Source organism: Diabrotica virgifera, chromosome 2, assembly GCF_917563875.1.
Source record: "Diabrotica virgifera virgifera chromosome 2, PGI_DIABVI_V3a".
NCBI classification, from domain to species: Eukaryota; Metazoa; Arthropoda; class Insecta; order Coleoptera; family Chrysomelidae; genus Diabrotica; species Diabrotica virgifera.
Window position 1 is genome coordinate 221,278,452 of NC_065444.1, and position 20,695 is coordinate 221,299,146.

The 20,695-nt window shown below is 32.2% G+C and overlaps 1 protein-coding gene across 2 annotated transcripts in view; it reads left to right on the forward strand.

Annotated features, from left to right (window-relative positions):
* The window catches only part of LOC126880386 (CREB-regulated transcription coactivator 1), a 375,806-nt gene that overhangs the window by 243,609 nt on the left and 111,502 nt on the right, over nt 1–20,695 (forward strand). For both annotated transcript variants that reach the window (XM_050644219.1, XM_050644220.1), the window contains exon 3: nt 6,086–6,225. In XM_050644219.1, coding sequence (XP_050500176.1) covers nt 6,086–6,225 — 140 coding nt within the window. The remainder of the gene's footprint in view (nt 1–6,085; nt 6,226–20,695) is intronic.

A 20,695-nucleotide genomic window follows, 5' to 3' on the forward strand; every position in this document is an offset into this window, starting at 1 on the left:
TGCTATATAGTGTATACGAATAGCCCCATGCGAACTAAATGAGAATTTTCTGGCAACGTTGCCGCTCTTCACGACTTCGGCCGTGAAAGGTAGTATTAGGCAGGTATTTGTAGAGGATTATCGCTGTTAACTGCTGCGGAATACTAAAGGAGGATTTATTTATGATAATTCACAGAATGGCAAACCCGCTTGCAATATATAATCATACTGATTCTAATGTTTGAAACGGAGAATAGCAAGTTTTTCAACCATGAAGTCCTTCGTCGTCCTGGACTGCGTTTGCCTGCTATTTTCCCTTCCATATTTTGTAGCAACCTATATTTGGAACCTCTCATTTTTTATAGCCTTTTTTCTATTCGAATAGTCGAATAAAGGCCTCTCCCATTTCTCGCCATTCATCTCTGTTGTGTGTGAGTCGTTTCCACATTGGTCCTGCGACTCTGTTGATGTCATCGCTCTAGCGCATTTGAGGTCGTCCTCTTGGTCTCTTCGCTTCGTACGGTCGCCAGTTTCCAACTTCTTTGCTCCATCTACCATTTTCGAGACGTTCGTTGTGTCCAGCCCATTTCCATTTTAATTTAGCCGCTTGTTCCACGGCATCCCTTACTTTTGTTTTGTTTCGGGTTGCTTCGTTTATTTGCCGATCTATGAGTGAGATACCAAGCATCTGTCGTTCCATGGCTCTTTTGAGTTTTTCTAATCTTGTCCACGTTCATTTTTGTGAATGTCCAGGTTTGAGCTCCGTAAGTGAGAACGGGAAGGATACAAGAATCGAACACTTTGGTTTGAAGGTATTGTGGTATCTTTTTGTCTTTTAGTATATATGAGAGTTTTCCGAATGCAGCCCATCCCATTCTTACTCGTCTGCTTATTTCGGTAGTTTGGTTTTCTTTGTTTACCTTGATATTCTGACCCAGATATATACATTCTTTTACATGTTCCACTTTTGTTCCTTGGATGGTTATCGTTGGTTGATCATCTTTGTTCGACATTAGCTTCGTTTTGCTCAAGTTCATTTTCAGTCCTTTTTTTAAAGATTTTCTATGAAGCTCATCGGTCATCACCTTCAGTTCTTTCCAGCTGTCGGCTATTAGTACCACGTCATCTGCATATCTTAGGTGGTTTAAATACTTTCCATTTATCGAGAGTCCCTTTGTTTCCCAATTTAATGATTTGAAGATGTCTTCAAGTGCGGCAGTAAATAGTTTTGGAGATATGGTGTCAACCCGTTTTACTCCTCGGTTGATTTTGATTGGCCTAATTTTCATGTCGTTATCCATCGTGACTACCATTTCAGCATGTTTGTATATATTATGTATTAATATCCTATATCTAGAATCGATTCTGCTATTGACCAATGCTTCCTCAATAGCCCATAATTCTATGCTGTCAAAAGCTTTTTCGTAGTCTATAAATGCCAAGCGGATTGGTAAATTGTATTCGTTAACTTTTTCTATTAGGATCTTTAGTGTGTGAAGATGGTCGGATGTACTGAAGCCTTTTCTAAAACCGGCTTGTTCTACTGGTTGATATACATCGAACTTTGTTGTCAATCTATTTGTAATTATTTTTGTGAATGTTTTATAAAGTTGTGATAGTAGTGATATTGGACGATAGTTTTTCAGATCTGTATTGTCCCCTTTTTTGTGTATTAATATTGTGTTAGCAGTATTCCATTCCTTTGGTATGTTTCCTTCAAATAGGCATTTATTAAAAAGTATTTTTAGGCATCTGATAACTTCTTCCCCGCCTTCTTTCAGCATTTCTGCCAGAATTCCATCGTTACCCGGTGCTTTATTTCTTTTCATTTCTTTAAGTGCATTTTCTATTTCTGCTTCGCTTATTTCGGGCATTATTTCAGAGTTTACGTTTGTTATTTGTCTTTTCAGATTTGGCTTTGAAGAGTCGGGGGGATCGTTTTTTGAATGGTATATCTCAGTATAAAAGTTTTCAATTATCTTTGATATCTGAGCTTTGCTTGTTTCTAGTTGGCCTTGTTGATTTTTTATAGCTATAATATTTTTCTTGTCTAATTTCGGTTTGGTATATTAGTCTGGGCTGATTATCGGAGAATAGGCCATTTTTGGGAAAAGTTATTTACCAGCAATTTTATTGCTGGAATCGAATCTTATGATTGTATATATTAATAATATAGGTATGCAAAGTCCGCAGATAGTGTGCTACTTTTTTTACAAACAAAATGGCGCCCGAAGATCGTGTTTTTTTCAATTTTTGCTCTATAACTCCAAAGATTTTAATTTTACACCAAAAACACTCAAATAAAAATTCACCGCAATTAAATTCTGCATAGAGACGTGTTTTCCGCGATACACTTCGACGAAAACTTTCCCCGGAAAAAGCGGGTTTTTCCAACAAAATCTTTAATTTTCAACTAAAATTTTAGATAAGTAATTGTTAATCAATAATTAAATAGCTTAGTAATATAAAAGCCCTTTTTCTATAGATTATAATTCCAGAAGCCGACGGAAATTGAATAAACAGTTTAGCAACAATTGAATTGTTAATTAAAAATTTACGGTCGCTATAATAACGACAATAATTATGGTGCATAAGAAAAACTATGATTTTTTCATAAAAAGGAACTATACCTATCTAATGTACTTTACAGAACTGAAATTGGACTATTTAAGCGGCCTCAGGAATATTTTAAAATTATAAAGAATTTTTTGGCTTATAAACAAATCGAATATCTAGGGAAATATTAAACTGTAAATTGTAAAAACGATATTCGAAAAACAGCGGCAGGGTGCTTTTTATAAAAGAAAATACGTTTAATCATGATGAGTAGTTCCTGAGATACAACCGGTCAAAGTTGACCGGAATTTACGACAAAGATATAAACAATAGGATCATCATTTTCAAACCATCACCTTTTTATTTTTGTCCTCTTTCTCCACACCAATTTTCATATCCTTAAAATACTCAACATATATTATTATAATAAAAACTATCGATAATACGTGTGAAAATTGCCAAAAATAGCAAAATTCCAATCAAAAATTAGGTTGGAGAAAATGTAACACTCAAAGTTCAACTTTCACTAACAAATAGAACAAAGTTCACTAACGCATTATTAAATGTCAAACTTGCTTTTGTTTTGTTATAATAAATTAATTTATTTATTATAACACAAAATTTTAATTTGTTTAAATAAAAATTGTTTAATTAATTATACAGCTTTCAAATGAGAATATTTATATTTTTATCTTTAAAAGGTACACTTGTAGTAAGTTTATCTAAAAAAAAGCCTACAACTGGAAAAAATATGTAGTTTTCTGTTCTTATAAATAAATTAATCTATTATAACAAAACAAAAGCAAGTTTGACATTTAATAATGCGTTATTTCGATGGCTCTACTCGAGTTATTAGGGAACAAAAAAAGAATGAAGGAAATTGGTCCATGGGAAGCCAAGAAAATGCATTTTTTAACGTATACCGATTTTGAACTTTGAGGGTTACATTTTCTCCAACCTAATTTTTGATTGGAATTTTGCTATTTTTGTCAATTTTCACACGTATTATCAATAGTTTTTATTATAATAATATATGGTATAAGTACTTTAAAGATATGAAAATTGGTGTGGAGAAAGAGGACAAAAATAAAAAGGTGATGGTTGGAAAATTATGATCTTATTGTTTATATCTTTGCCGTAAATTTCGGTCAACTTTGACCGGTTGTATCTCAGGAACCACTCGTAATAATTAAACATTTTTTCTTTTAAAAGTAGCGTCCTGCCGTTGATTTTCGAATGCCGTTTTCATAATTTAATTTAGTTTAATATTTCCCGAGATATTCTATTTGTTTATAAGCCAAAAAATTGTTTATAATTTTAAAATATTCCTGAGGCCGCTTAAATATTCCAATTTTAATTCTGTAAGGTACATTAGATAGGTATAGTATATTTTTATGAAAAAATCATAGTTATTCTTATGCACCATAATTATTGTCGTTATTATAGCGACCGTAAATTTCTAATTAACAATTCAATTGTTGCTAAATTGTTCATTCAATTTCCATCGGCTTCTGGAATTATAATCTATGCGAAAAAGGCTGTTACAGTACCAAGTTATTTAATTATTGATTAACAATTACTTATCTAAAATTTTAGTTGAAAATTAAAGATTTTGTTGGAAAAACCCGCTTTTTCCGGGGAAAGTTTTCGTCGAAATGAATCGGAAAAAAAGAATGTGTGTGTACTTTGTACGCACGTAAGAAGTTATACTTCTATTATATGATTTAAACGAAATTAATATACTTTTTATTTATATTTTGTTTAAATATTAAACTAATTTATACTTACTACTTCTCAAACATTTTTATTAGAACAGTGCCAAAAATTAAAATAATAAAAGAATAAAACACACACAAACACATTAGACAAGCCACAAATTATGTCTGAACATTAATTGTCGAAAATTTTTTTAACTAAATACGTATTTTCTGAAAATACAATTATATAATAAATATACTTACAATCATAAAATGTATTAAAAAAAAACAAAAAAGAAAGTTTCTATTGGGACTCGAACCAGCGCTGATAAGCGCGGTTGTTATTGGAATTCATTCGTCTTCAACGCTTAGCCACGGACACTATGTGTCATTATTTACGAAGATCGACTAACTAAACGGATTAAACTTGTGATATTTTGATATTTTGAAAATTGATCAAATTATTTTAATTTTGAATTGAAATGATTTAGAATTGAAAAAATACAACAAAACATAGAGTAAGAAAACAATATATTAGGTGAATATTGATAGAAATTTTGATGGTAATCAAATTATATAAATAAAAGTATTACATACTATGTATTTTGGCAGATCAAATAGGTAGGTTTACACCCATGATACATTAACAATTATTACGTACCTGTTGCTTTTAAAAACTATTTAAAAGTCACTACAATATTATAAACTTTTTTGTTTCTGTCCTCACAACAATAAAACTAATATATTATACATTTGTTTACCTTTACTTTTACCTCCAAACCACAGCTGTCCTACAGCTGCCATATCGGATAATTTTTGACATGTCATTTGAACATCCAATCAGAACAAAGTTATAATGCGCATGCGCCGGGCTGATAGATTTTAACATATAAAAATTCACCCTCTATCGCCTAAAGAAGTATAACTTCAAAAACACGTCTCTATGCAGAATTTAATTGCGGTGAATTTTTATTTGAGTGTTTTTGGTGTAAAGTTAAAATCTTTGGAGTTATAGAGCAAAAATTGAAAACAACACGATTTTCGGGCGCCATTTTGTTTATAAAAAAAGTAGCACACTATCTGCGGACTTTGCATACCTATATTATTAATACATACAATAATAAGATTCGATTCCAGCAATAAAATTGCTGGTAAATAACTTTTCCTTGTATTTTGCTAATTAGCCCAGAGTATATTTCAGACTTCGATTTTTCTCTATCACTTTTTCTATATGGTCTTCTTTCTGTTTTCTAATATCGTCTTTTATCTGTTTTCGTATGGCTCGGTTATGACCTCTCATTACATATCCGAAATACTCCAGATTTCCGTTCTTACAGCTTTTTATAATTCCAGTAGTCTTGCTGAGACGTACTAGTATTCTGGAGTTTCGAATCTTCTCCACCCAGGAAACTTTTAAAATTCTTCTTCTAAAATTCTAAACTACAAGTTGATCACTCGATTCTGCTTAGTATTCTTCTTCTTCACGTATCATATCAGAATTATCCGACGTTGGCGATCACCATTGCATTTGGTATCTCGAGTTCATTCACGCTACGAATGTTTTTTAGCCAACACACCTGTTCTCTTTCTACACCTCCCCGATTTTCTATTTTGACTTTAAGAATTAGCTGTAGTACTCATATTGATTTCTTCTCAATATATGACCCAGATAAGATATTTTCCAATGTTCTCCTTAGTACTTCCTCCTTAGTTTTCCTTACATAGTTTAATCCAGCTTCCGAATTATTGGATTTTAGGGTCTCGTCACTGATTCTAGACTATGTATTTCTATTTTGTCACAATATTTAAATGTTATTGTATGTTAAAATAATTAAACTTTCTTTTTATACTAGGGAATGATGGATAGAAGTAATGATTGTTCGAATAGAGGCTGGCCTATACCAATCATGAATGGTCCCGATAGGAATCACCAAGATAGAAGACCAAGATCTAGTTGTGACATACCATCAGCTTCTCGAGTACCTGGAATTAGGTAAGCTTTAAATTAGAGAAAGTTAATAATAATTTAGTTCTACTAAATAATGTATCGTAAGGACACTCTGCGTTTTAAACGTATAAAATTTGATAATGCACTGCAAAAAATCGTGCATTTTAATGTCATGTGAAGGTGTCCTTTGTGGGATGTGCATCAATCGTTGCGTGGCAAGATATGCAATACAACCATATAAATAAAAGGATTCGCTTCGAAAATAGTTCGAAAAGAAACCAAAGCAAGCTGTCAGAAGTACACGAAATATGTTCCAAACAGGAAGTGAATCAATATTATGGCATCAAATCATCAAAAGGAACGATTTAGTCCAACTTTAATATTGTCACTTCAACACAATATGCTTCTTTTCATGAGCATTTTTCAGTGCGTCACAAATGATAGAAAAAAAGGTAAGTCCGTGATAATATACATTTTAGTGACATGAAATTTTAGTTAAATCTGACAGTTGTCACATTTTATTTGCAATTTGGCATAAAAACAAATCAATTGTGTTTATTACATTTATAAAATGGTATTTTCTTTGATTTGTATAGTCTTATAAATTGTACAGATTATATTCGTAGATATATTATATAATTCGTAAACAATTTCTTTTCGATTATAGCGCCATCTATTGACAATTAGAATAAATGTTATAAATGTCACCGATGTAATGTAATCACCGACGTGTGTTTTTTTCTGTCACATACAATTTAATGCGTTAGAATGAAATCGGAAAACTGTGACGCACTGAAAGATGCTCATGAGAAAAAGCATAGCTCGTATGAATAAAAATGAGAATGTAGTTTATACTCCAAATTTTGGAGTACCTACTGCACTAGGTAGTATCTAATCTAATGTAGATACGGTGAGTAGAAACTTATCACATACTGGTTCCTACGAAAAAAAATGAGAATGTAGTTTATACTCCAAATTATGGAGCATACACGTACGCTGAGTAGAAACTCATCACATCAATATATTTTTATTCATATGAAATGGAGTACATATAAACTTATACTTTATGCTCATACTCATGAGAACATACTCGGAGTTTATACTCCGTTTTTATTCATACCACTATGGCTCGTATGAATATAAATGAGAATGTAGTTTATACTCCAAATGTTGGAGTATATACTCCATCTACTCTTATGTACTGTGAGTAGAAATTCATTCATCATTCTCTTTGCCTTATCCCTATGCGGGGTCGGCTTCCCTAATTGCATTTATCCACACAATTCTATATTGGGTCATATCAATGTCAATCCCCTTTACCAACATGTCCTGCCTTATCGTCTCCCCCCAGGTCTTCTTTGGTCTTCCTCTCCTACTCCTTCCAGGAATCTGCACTTCAGCTATTCTTCATATTGGGTGATTAACGTCTCGACGTTGAACATGACCAAACCATCTTAACCTATGCTCTCTCATTTTGGCATCAATTGGTGCCACACCTAGACTTCCCCTAATATACTCATTTCTAATGTTATCCTTCTTTGTCACTCCACTCATCCATCTAAGCATTCTCATTTCCGCCACATGCATTCGTTGTTCCTCTTTCTTCTTCACTGCCCAACATTCAGTTCCGTACATCATAGCCGGTCTTATGGCTGTTTTATAGAATTTTCCCTTCAGCTTCATTGGAATTTTTCTGTCACACAACACACCACTCGCTTCTTTCCAATTCATCCATCCAGCCCTAATTCTACTGCATGCATCTCCATCTATTTCTCCATTACTCTGTAATACCGATTCCAGATACTTAAAACTATTGCTTTTTACAATCAGTTCACCATCCAAAGATACCATTTTATTTGTAGTAACTCCATCTTTAAATGTATATTCCAAATATGTAGGTACTCTGTTTTTGTCCTACTAAGTTTTAAACCTTTTTCCTCCAGAGCTTTCCTCCACTGTTCCAGTTTTTGTTCTCTTTCACTATTTCCTACTAACACGACATCATCAGCATACATTAAGCACCATGGAATGTTACCCTGTAGTTTCGCTGTTATCTGGTCCAAAACTAATGAAATACAGACTAAGCACAGAGCCTTGGTGCAATCCTACTTTCACATGAAATTTATCAGTCTCTCCCACACCTGTCCTAACACTAGTCGTTACTCCCTCATACATATCCCTCAGAAACTCATACATATCCGTAGAAACTCATTAAATCAAAATATTTTTATCCATATGAAATAAGAGTATAAACTTATACTTTATGCTCATACGCATGAGAACATACTCGGGTTAGTTAGTAAGGGGTAGGTTAGTTTAGGATATTTGAAATGGTCTGCGAAAAAATCGCCATTGTTTGTTGTTTAGTCCTGGTTAACTACTAAAACTATTATATTAAGTTTAGTGTTTGATTCACTTTGAAATTTGCGGAAATACCACCTCGTTACATGGTGTCAAAACTATTTAAAAGATTTCCATTTGCTTATTTTATAACAATTTTTTATAACTAAATATGTAAATAATCGGTTATCGTTTACATGAAAACACTCATTAAAGTTTAGAATATGTGTTCTTAAAAATAAAAAAGAGATAAACAAACATGCATTATTAATGTTAATATTTTAATGAATAATCTTAATTTATCAAGCGTTTTAATGTTTTTACTACTTTATGATAATGATAATCATAAGCGTGGCCACAGCGGGGGTCGCGGGTGCCGTGGAATCCACACTAATGGCTGATTTATGTTAGGACGGGACGTGTACGACACGGGCCGTGGGACAACCGGGCTCCGCACGGGATTTTGATAGGACGGGGACGTGGACGACACGCCTGTCTTACGGGGCACCTTGAAGAATCGTCTGATATGATCATACAACAGAACGGGACGACACCGGGGAGTGCCGGGGACGTGCGCTTTTTATTGTTCTACAGCACGTATCGTGTACGCCCCGTCCTGACATAAATCAGCCTTTATGCTACGACGGGTCGCTTCCAGCTTCTGTACGAGTTTTTTCTGAATTATTTTTATTTGCGGGTGTCTTGAGTGGGTTTAAAAAATTAATTTTACAAACATGGAATTGCTAGCGATAGCTATAGTTTGGGTTGAAGACGAAAGAAGGAAAAGGCGATGGACAGTCTATCCAGCATTGATACCATTAGTTCAAAGAAATAAGGAAAAAAATATCCTGTTGGTGACACAACCCCCTCCTGGCCGAAACCAATTTTTTGAGTAGCATGGGCATCTACAGTGAGCACGTTTGAGTTGGAATAAATTCATTATCTCGAGAATGGGCGAATTTGGAGAGAAATCCTGAAATAGGTCGATTTTTATTTTTAAATTATGACTTTGGCATATATATCATAGTAGTGACGTCATCCATCTGAGCGTGATGACGTAATCGATGATTTTTTTTTAAATGAGAATAGGAGTCGTGTGATAGGTCATTTGAAAGGTTATTTAATTCTATATTCAGTAATATAAACGTTAACATAATTATTTACACACGGTGTCCAAAAAACTATTTTTGAATTAAATTAATTGAGACAAGAAGAAGAATATATGTAATTCATTTAATTCAAAATACATTTGAGTGCTGTCAGAAAACAGAACGAAATGTTTATTTTACAAATAAAAAATATTGTTTTCGCTTAAATTTAATGTTAAAGCTGCCACCCACCTGTCTCTTAGCATTTTGAACATTGAATTTAAGCGAAAAGCAATGTTTATTTTGAAATATACGTTTTAACCTGTTTTCTGACAATCTTTGACAAACAAACCTGTTTCTTTTTGTGTCAATTAATTTAATAAAAAAAATATTTTGTAGCCACCCAGTATAAACAATTAGATTACTGTTTATACTACTAAATGGAGAATTGAATTGCCTTTCAACTGAGCTGTCACACAACCCCTACTCTCATTTAAAAAAATCATCAATTACGTCATCACTCCCAGGTGGATGACGTCACTAGTACGATATATATGCCAAAAAGTCATAATTTAAAAATAAAAATCGACCTGTCTCAGCATTTTTCTCCAAATTCAGCCATTCTCGAGATAATGAGTTTATTCCAACTCAAAATATTCCTGAAGCCGTATCAAATATTTAGTAATCTTGTTTGTCACCGTCGTGTCACCACATTCTGTTCGACTAAGTGCGTTGTATGACAAAGATAGCGAATGTTCGATTTGGAAAATATCACCACGGACATGGTGTCCATTTTTTTCGAATCCTGAAAAAACTAATAATTATTTTAAAAAGATTTATATAAAAATATAAAAAGGAAAGAATCCCTCTGATTGGCTGTATACCATAATAAAAAATTAATAAAGAAGTAAAAAATCTTCCTTTGTAGATGGTTTATAATTTATTTAAAAATTTTTCTAAAAAAGATCCACTAATTTTTTATACTGGTGAGGTCATTCGACCTACCACAGTAGCTAGTTTCAACTACTTTGGATCTGGAACTTTAACCTGATGATGGACTGATTAGTCCGAAAACGTTTGTTTGTATCGTACCAGTGATGTACCCACTTTAAGCCCAACTTGGATCTTTTTTAGAAAAATTTTTAAATAAATTATATACCATCCACAAAGGAAGATTTTTACTTCTTTAGTAGTCCAGGAACTGAAGCTTTTCACCTCACAATTTTTACAGAATGAATCGATTTGCTTGAAAATTTGAGAATAAGTAGTGGATAGTCCAAGGATCAAAATCTATATGATGCCGAAAGGCGCTTTTACCATGGGGTGGTTGCCACCCCATCTCGTGAGTGGAATTTTTTTTATATTTTGTCGAAAGTGTTAGTATGAAAGTGTTAGTTTTATATCGAAAAAATCAATGTTTTTCGGCAATACTCATTTACGATTCGCTCAATTTTTGCAGTAGAAAAAATTTTTTCAAACCAAGTTCTTGGGAATGAAATAACCTACAATTTCATATTTAAACATTTTTTCGTGTCTCTGATGCTAATCTTTCTATTCTGAAGAAAATGGCATTTTTTACCAAACTACAAAAATTTATTATTCGCTTTTAACTCCAGTTTTTTTAAAAGTAATAAAAATTCTAAGCTAGTCACATTTCTAGAATCTATTAATAATAAAGAAGAATGAATAAGGCCAATGACTAAAAACACCGCTAACATACATTATTGTGTTTCCAATTGGATTTCTCTTTTTTTTTTTCAAGAAAATATATTGATTTTTTAACCGTAACTTTTTTATTTTTTATCTTAGAAAGTTTGATAAAAAACAGTATTGTAGGGTTTCACAAGATCTATAAGCCTATTAATATTAAATCTGTTTAAAATCCTTTGTCGCAAAAAGAGGTGACTTTGAAAGGGTTGGTAAAGGTGGTTTTTGCATGTTATTACAAGTGTTTGTCAATAGCTCACTCAATTTTTGCTGCAGAAAAATTTTTTGCAAACCAACTTCTTGGGAATTAAATAAGCTAGAATTTCATATTTAAACATTTTTTCGTATCTCTGATGCTAATCTTTCTATTCTGAAGATAAAGCTATTTTCTTTAACTACAAAAATCCGGCATTCGCTTTTAACTCCATTTTTTTATAAACTAATCATTCTAAGCCAGTCAAACTTCTAGAACCTATTATTAATTCATAAATAAAGAAGACCAAATAAGGTTAATGACTCATTTTAATTAGGGTGGCGATTAGGAGGCTGCTTCCGATCACTTTTTCGCTGAAAAATATAGGGACTGACATTATTTTCATTATAACTCACTTAATTATTGAGCTAGAGACTTTTTTTTATTTCTGGAGATAGATATTTTTCAATACATTAAATTAGTTTGAACAACATGTCCTCGAAAAACGCATAGTTTTTCCGTCTTTTGACTTTGAAACTACACTATTTAGCATTTGACGAAGAAGAGTTAACATATATAATAAAGTATAGCTCGATTACTATTGGTCTTAAAGAAAATTAGAAAAGACGGTTTTGTTTATTTTTTTAAAAGGTACAATTTGTTAAGTAAAGTTTTTTTGATAAAACGAAAACTTTTGGAGTTATTAGCAGAAAACTTATTAAAAACATTGATTTTTTCGATATAAAACTAACACTTTCGATAGAGAATAAATCGAAAACTATTAATTTCATAAAAAAATGTATAGAACGTTTTTTGCTTAGAATGAATGTTTTTACCAACTTTTGTGGTCAAAATATAATAAAAAATTTCCACCCCCACACGGGGTGGCAACCACCCCCATGGTAAAAGCGCCTTTCGGCGTCATATAGATTTTAATCCGTGGATTATCAACTACTTACTCTCAAATTTTCAAGCAAATCGATCCATTCTGTAGAAATTGCGAGGTTTTGTCCTATTTTAAGCTTCATTACTTGGACTATGGTATTTTTTTTTAAATTTAAACGCAGAATGAAAGACCAAGGGAGATTATTACCGAGGGCCGAAAGTCCCTTAGAATAAATAAACAGTTTCTTCTGAATGAGATATTTGAAATTAAAAATCACACAAAATTTTCTATTTTTTTCTTTTCACTCCAGTAACTTATTAAAATAAACATTATAGAAGTTTTCAGAGACTTTCGGCTCTCGGTAATAACGTAACTTTCATTCTGCGTTTAAATTTTTCAAAAATACTTATTAGTTTTGTCAGGATTCGAAAAAAAAATGAATGCATTTAAATAGCATTGTAGTCGAAATTTTGCGCCTATCTCTTTAAAAAAATTATTTCAAAAAATTGTACAGGATTATTGGAAATTTAAAAAAAAACTATCTATATGGGGGACGCGATTTTCAGTATTGGAACCCATACTAAAAAAAGCTGGCCACGCCTTTGATGATAATGATGGCGTTAAGTTTTATGCAACAATAATAATATGGGTTTCCAGCTTCACCAAAAGATAACATTTGCAACAATTTTTTGGTAATTTTTTCACCCATACCTAGTGGCGTCATATATATGTTACGATAACGTTCTTATGATAGTAACGTAAGCGATGACGTAGTTAACGACGTTCTACACCTTCGTTGCGGGGTATGCCTCTCAGAGGAAAGGGGGAACGTATATGCAAGCGAAAGTTGGTAACAATGCATTTATAGCAGAATACTCAAATCATGTTTCAGTATTGAATACTTTATAAAAATAAATTATAGTAAATTACGGAAATTACGGAATAAATTACGGAATTAATTATAATAAATAAATTAAAAATAAATGGCACGGTAAACAATCTTCATTTTTTAATAAACCTTAGTAATTCCTTACAAAAAAACCTTTAATTTAAGTACAAATAATTAAAAATCGTAAATTTGGGTCAAAAGTTATTAACTTTTTAAAAATTCCCATAAGAGCCCATGGTAAAACTTAACTGTGACCCTTAATAGTAATTAAACGGCACGGTAAAACAATTTTTAAAAAATCAAGTCTTAGTTTTTTGAAGTAAACTATAACATACTAAAATTTCATGCAAATCCTCAATTCTTTGCTGAAGGTGTAGAACGTCGTTAAGTTTTATACAACAATAATATGGGTTTCCAGCTTCACCAAAAAATAACACAACAATTTTTTGGTAATTTTGTTTTCACCCATACTTAGTGGCGTCATGATAACGTTCTTAAGATAATAATGTAAGCAATGACGTGAAGTCTCTGAGACTTATCATGAATACTCAGATGTCTCAGATAACATTTGAAAAATGTTATAACTTTTTGACTTTATCGTACTACATACGTAGTATAGTATAATAGATAAAGTTATAGGATCGTGCAAAAAAAAAATTTCAGATTTTACTTTTTTCCGACTTTTTGAGTCCCCTTGAGTCTAAAAAGCAAATAAAAAACATGTCGGAAGTATGCACGTACGTATGTCGCCACCGCCCAGCAAAAACTACTGGACCGATTTCGATGAAATTCGGTATGAGTAAGTTTAAGAGAATTTTATCGAGAAACTAAGCTTTTAAAAAAAACCTCTCAAAGGGGGGCCGAAATAGGGGGGTTATTTAGGGCCCATTTTTGCAAATTTTGACCGAAATGAATGAAATTTAACTCAAAGTTAGCTCATCGATAGGTAAATAGAAATACGGAACTTGACATTTCCAAATTCAAAATGGCGGCCAAGATGACCGACCGCCCACCCGACACATTTCCCTACCTATTTAAAAACTTGTTTAAAATAAGTTTAATTTGAAAAGGTCGTTATGTAGCCTAAAGATGGGGCTATAAGAAGGATATTATCGTTTTTCAGAAAAAGTTATGGGTTGCCTATATTTAAGGGGTCAAAATTTGACAAAACTTTGAACTAGATTTTCTCAAAAATGGCTGCAAGGAATTTGTTTATTTTTAATATCCTATCGGTAAATAGAATGACATTAGTCAGATTTCTTAACTCCCCATAGGAGGGGAGATGAATTTTCTATAAAAAAATATTCGAGTGCCCGTAACTTCCTTTGTAATAGAAACTAAAATTTGAAATTTTGCAGACGTATATGGTACTTTATTATCTATTATTACAATAAATTTTACCCAAAATATGGCTTTCGGTTGAACCGGAAATGAAAAAAAAAATCTTATTTTTTTTTTAGGTACGCCCTGTATATTTGTACATATTTTGAAAGAATGTAGAATTACCTTTCCAATGACATAAAACTCGTTGCTGTAGCTCAAAAACTCGAAAAGTTACAGTAAATAGAAATTTTGCTATAATCGTGTGTGTGTCCTCTCTCACGCGATCATAGTAGAGTGTAGAGCATTATTATAGGGCAGTCAATGAGGGTATTTGGCTCCTAATTCCATCCTACTACATCAATGTACTTGATACTTTCACAGTAAGTAGGGAATAGCTCAAGAAACAAAATCTAATCTATATACTATGACGCTTTTATCTTGGGGCGGTTCCCACCCCTTCAAGGGGGTGGAAAATTTGTTGGTCAAAATAAGCACGGAAGTGGCTAGAGAACCTATTTCTAAGCAAAAACTGGTCTATACTTTTTTTGAGGACTCGATACTTTTTGAGTTATGCGTAGTTGAAAATTGGCCATTTTCATTGAAAAATGACACCTTTTCGGACGGTTTTTTGTGAATACCTTAAAAACTACGCATCGAACTAAAAACACCATATAAAACATTTTTTAGATTATAAATAACAAAGAGATTCGTTCCTTTGTAAATGTTCTATTTATAATACAAAAAGAGATATGGTAGGTGAAAAGAGTTTGTTTTTTGGTGCATGCTCAAATTGGTGTATTCAACTTGAAAGAACAGAGGAACGGTACTGCTACCAACGCCTTTTGTAGTGTTTGAAAAGGCCTTTAAAACGAGCACCGTTAAATGTCGGTGACATTCAAACTAAGCGAGATATGGTGCAAAAAAAATATATGACTAATGTACTTTAAGGAAAAATGAGAAGTAACCCCTCATCCACCAGAATTTAAATGCATTATTTTTCTTCTGCAATACCTTTTAATATAGTGTTATTTCGGCTTTCAAAAAGTTGAACGGGTTTAAAATGAATGTTTTTTGTAAAAAATGTGATAAAATTATAGAATGCATTTTTAAATTTTCTTAAAAATCTTCCTTTTTCTCCATGTAATTCGAAAATAAAAATATTACACCCCCGAGAAGTGGTGGGAACCACCCCCATGATAAAAGCGTCATAGTATATAGGATAGACTTTGAATTAGGAGATTGGGCTACTCCCAAAATGTCATTAACATCCATGCAGTAGGATAGAATTAGGAGGTAATATCTTGTTCTTAATCTCGCGCATTGACTGGCGTAATACAAATAGAATGAAATGCAAATATTGTAAACTATTAATTTCTCAGAAAAATTAACTAATTTGAAATGAATGTATGACTATAATATTCTATTAATTGATGCAATAATCTCTATATCTATAGTGTGTCCCCGAAATATGGCATCGAACATTTTCTCAAATGCAGGAATTAATGATGCGTAGAACCATAAAATATTTCCAAGTATACAAGGTGTTTCTAAAATATCAAAATAACGAGTAACTTTGTTCTTTTTATAGAATGCCAGTATCTTGTACGATAACGATAATAGATCGGTACGATAAAGTTCTCGGGCGGCCCTTCCGTCCAGCGTTTTTATATTTATATTATAAAAATTTCTATCAATAGTCTAAATTTAAAATAATCCGCAAGGGTACCTAAATTAGGGTAATTTCTTACGTGTGTGGTTCCTAACTTTTGAGGTAACTTCTTCATAAAATCATTTAAGTAATGGGTGATTCATGTAGGGGTACTTTTTTCAAAAGGAAAAAACAATAAAAAAAATAAATCTTATTTGAAAATATTTATTATCACACAAAAGAACCATTCTTTACAATTACTTCTTAAAGATAATTTCTTTCAAATGTTGACCGTGAGGGCGGTAAGATAGTCCATCTTACAGTTTCAATTCTCGATGACGCGTTTGAGCATTTCGATTGGTATTTGACCAATGCCTCGAGTAATATCGGCCTCCACGGCCTCATTCGTAGTTGGTTTATTCAAGTAGACTTTGGACTTTAGGTAGCCCCAAAGCAAAAAGTCTACGAGGTGTGATGTCACAGGATATAAGCGGCCAATTCACTGGTCCGAAGCGTGAAAAAATTGCTCATTGAATCGTCTCGCAGTAAAGTCATGCTTTCACAGGCTTTATGCCAAGTGGCACCATCTTGTTCAGATTACAAACGATCTAAAACGTGTAAAAATGTTTCTTTTTGATTGTGTAAGTAGTAGTCTTAGTCTAGGCGCCAAATAGAGGTCACCGTGTCCTTTTCAATTCTGATGGACAAACTCAACGGTTTCTTATGGATTTTTGGCTACTGATTCGAATTTCGAGGGTGGATTTTGATCCGAGTGATCAAAAAATTGTTATAAACAATTTAATTGTTTATAAGACTCAGGCTCATAAACTAAAAGAGATAAAAAAATGTTTCAAATAAAATTTGTTCCATAATAAAAAACGAAGAAAAAACGTTTACTAAACTTAAATCCAACAATTACAACTCAAGATATTGTAAAATTAGTGCACAATACAAATAGCAAATTGCAAAATAAGTATTTTTCGAAGCTTCATCGATCGTAACTCGGCTTCTACGAATGCAAATGAGCCTTAGCAGATCTCATTTTAAAGCTTAATTAATAGGCTTCCAAACAAAGTGTGTTAAATTACTTTATCTTCATTTGTTTCAAAGTTATACCCGTTTGAAGTTATAATTTTCTTAAAACAATTATATGTACTTTAATTTGTGTATAAGGGTCTCAAGCAAATTTGAGCTATAAACATTTATACTTTAATTAACAGTAATGGTAGAAGAACTCAAAAGGAACAATTTGAGCTTATGAAAATGTTCGTAAATTTATTTTTGGCCAAGATATCGATATTAAAATATCGATATCTTGGCCAAAAATACACTTATGAACATTTTCATAAGCTCAAATTTTTCCTTTTGAGTTCTTCTATCATTATTGTTAATTAAAGTATAATTGTATATAGCTGAAATTTGTTTGAATCCCTTATAAACAAATTAATGTACAATTTTTTCAAGAAAATTATAACTTCAAACGGGTATAACTTTAAAACAAATAAAGATAAAATAATTTAACAAACTTTGTTTGGAAGTCTATTAATTAAGCTTTAAAATGAGATCTTCTAAGGCTCATTTGCATTCGTAGAAGCCGAGTTACTCTCGATAAAGCTAAACGAATTTCGTCACTTACTTGACTGTAAGCCGATCTTCGATATCTTGGCCAAAAATACATTTATGAACATTTTCATAAGCTCAAATTGTTCCTTTTGAGTTCTTCTATCATTATTGTTAATTAAAGTATAATTGTTTATAGCTCAAATTTGTTTGAAACCCTTATAAACAAATTAATGTACAATTTTTTAAAGAAAATTATAACTTCAAATGGGTATAACTTTAAAACAAATAAAGATAAAGTAATTTAACAAACTTTGTTTGGTAGCCTATTTTGGAACTTTGGAACACGTAATTAAGCTTTAAAATGAGATCTTCTAAGACTCATTGGCATTCGTAGAAGCTGAGTTACGATCGATAAAGCTTCGAAAAATCCTTATTTTGCAATTTGTATTGTGCACTAATTTTACTAAGTATATCTTGAGTTCTAATTATTGGATTTAGGTTTACTAAACGTTTTTTTCTTCGTTTTTTATTAAGGAACAAATTTTATTTGAAACATTTTTTTATCTCTTTTAGTTTATGAGCCAGAGCCTTATAAACAATTAAATTGTTTATAACAATTTTTTGACCACTCGGATCGAAATCCACCCTCGAAATTCGTAATCAGCAGCTAAAAACCCATAAGAAACCGTTGAGTTTGTCCATCAGAATTGAAAAGGACACGGTGATCCCTCCGGCGCCTAGACCTAGACTATACATTTTTCGAAACTACATAACTTCAGCTACAAATTCCACCAAATATTATCTTCGTGGAAGGATTTTCCGTGACGTGAGATTATTTGTAATGTGAAAGTGCAAATTCAGCGTTTTGTTGTTTCGAAGTAGCAAAATGGGTTATAACGTCATTGTCAAATTTATTATTGCTTTGGAGAGATTTTAAAAGTTTTTTTCTATTGACATTTGAAATTTGAGACAAGTTTGACATTCTCTCTTGTTTCATGGTGTTTCGACAATACGTTTTGACTCTTTTGAGACAAGAGAAATCCCGTTAATTTGAGGCAGAATTTGCCCACATTTGAGCACAATAATTTATTAATTTCGGGAACAGTTTGTTGTACCTAATGAATTGCAGTATAAAAAATTATACATATTTTGTAACTTATCCCACTTTCCGAAAATATTTGGATCAGCATATAAACCTGTTAATCCATTTTCTTATTTTATTTGATTAAAGAATGATGGATAATTTTTAATGAACTTGTCTAATAGATATTTTGGAATTTTTTTGGCGTAACTTTTAAATTTTGAATCGTTAAAGAGGTCAATGGTTTATAACAGTGAGTAAATAATAGTTTTGCCTGGTGCAATAGTTTTAACTTTTGCCTGGAGACCATGCAGTTCACCGGACATCAAGGCAGCGCCGTCATAAATTTGCCTTACCAATTTATTTTTGATATCAAAAAATTTTAATATGTCCTTTAAAACACCAAAAATATATTCTGTCTTATGGCTTCTGCTCACGTCTGAAAACCTAAAAACCTCTCATAAATATTAGACGTAACGCGTATCGAAGAACAATTGATACTTGTGAATGACATGTTACCTCTATCAGTAGTTTCGTCTATTTCTACCGAAAAGCATCAAAATGTAACTATTACTAATTGATTCTTTCATTCTGTGCTGTTTTAGGTACGCCGCTAAATGTCTTCTAGTCAGAAAGTAAATTAGAAAGTTTGTTAAACAATTTTATTTGTTCTCTATAATTAACTTGATGTAACGAATCCTCCGATTTACCCTGTCACCTAAATGGTAATTCCTAACAACTTAAAAAAATTACAATATCAATCATTAAACGACGTAAAACTACCTACTTACCTATTTCATAATTTTATCCCGGACGTGATAGCAAGGTACGTGGCTGTACGTGCCTTGCTACCGTTTGCAGATCACCGCTCGGCAGATTGGTTTCTGCCGTACTTGCCATTCAAATAGTACGGGAAATGTATAATTGGTTGCCTATCGGCTAATATTCCATACTTCTCATTACAAGCAAATATTCAATCTCGTGGACGGCTTGCCGAGCCGGGCTTTATAATAAGAATTCACACAATCGCAATCGGGTGCATGGCTATAGGATCATTTTTGAAAAGTCTCTTACGCACAGCGCACAGGGATCACTTAACGTATGGGATCGATCGAATTCTTTTAAAAACAATGAATAAAATTTAGTCTGTATTATCTCACAAATATTTTTTTATTTCACAGAAACGAATATCATTACCTCTGATTAAATTAAATATTTAAAAAAATCTATAATGTGTCCATAAATGTGTGGGTCGGCCTGACGAGCCGCCACTGGTCAAATCTCTGAAGACTGGACGATAAGGAAATCGGTTGAAACTTTTGTTTATCGATATAGGTATATGTATTATGTAAGATGCAAGTCCCGTAATGATACAAAATAATTAAAAATGTTTTGATGTTTAGTATGTATTGCATTTCAGTGTCATACAGTACACAGTATACTGTATAATTTAGATAAATATCGAATGGACTCTTATGTTATAAGCTTGTCCAAGAAATAACCTACCATTTATTTACTCACTTAACCCTCTACGCATATAAACTGTTGAAAAAAAAATAGCCTGAAATAGAATTGAAGCATTGATTTTATTTAATACCCCCCAGAAATAGCTTGCAATGTCAGAGGAAATATAAATTTGTGATTTGTTTCAAAATGGGATTTCTGTTAAGTGATGTAATAAAAATTTTATTTGTTTTGTTCGATATCGTTTCTCCACAGGTGGTTCCGATATTAATAGAACTATTCACTACCTAATATTATTGTTATGTAGGAAGTAACCAATAAAAATAAAATCGT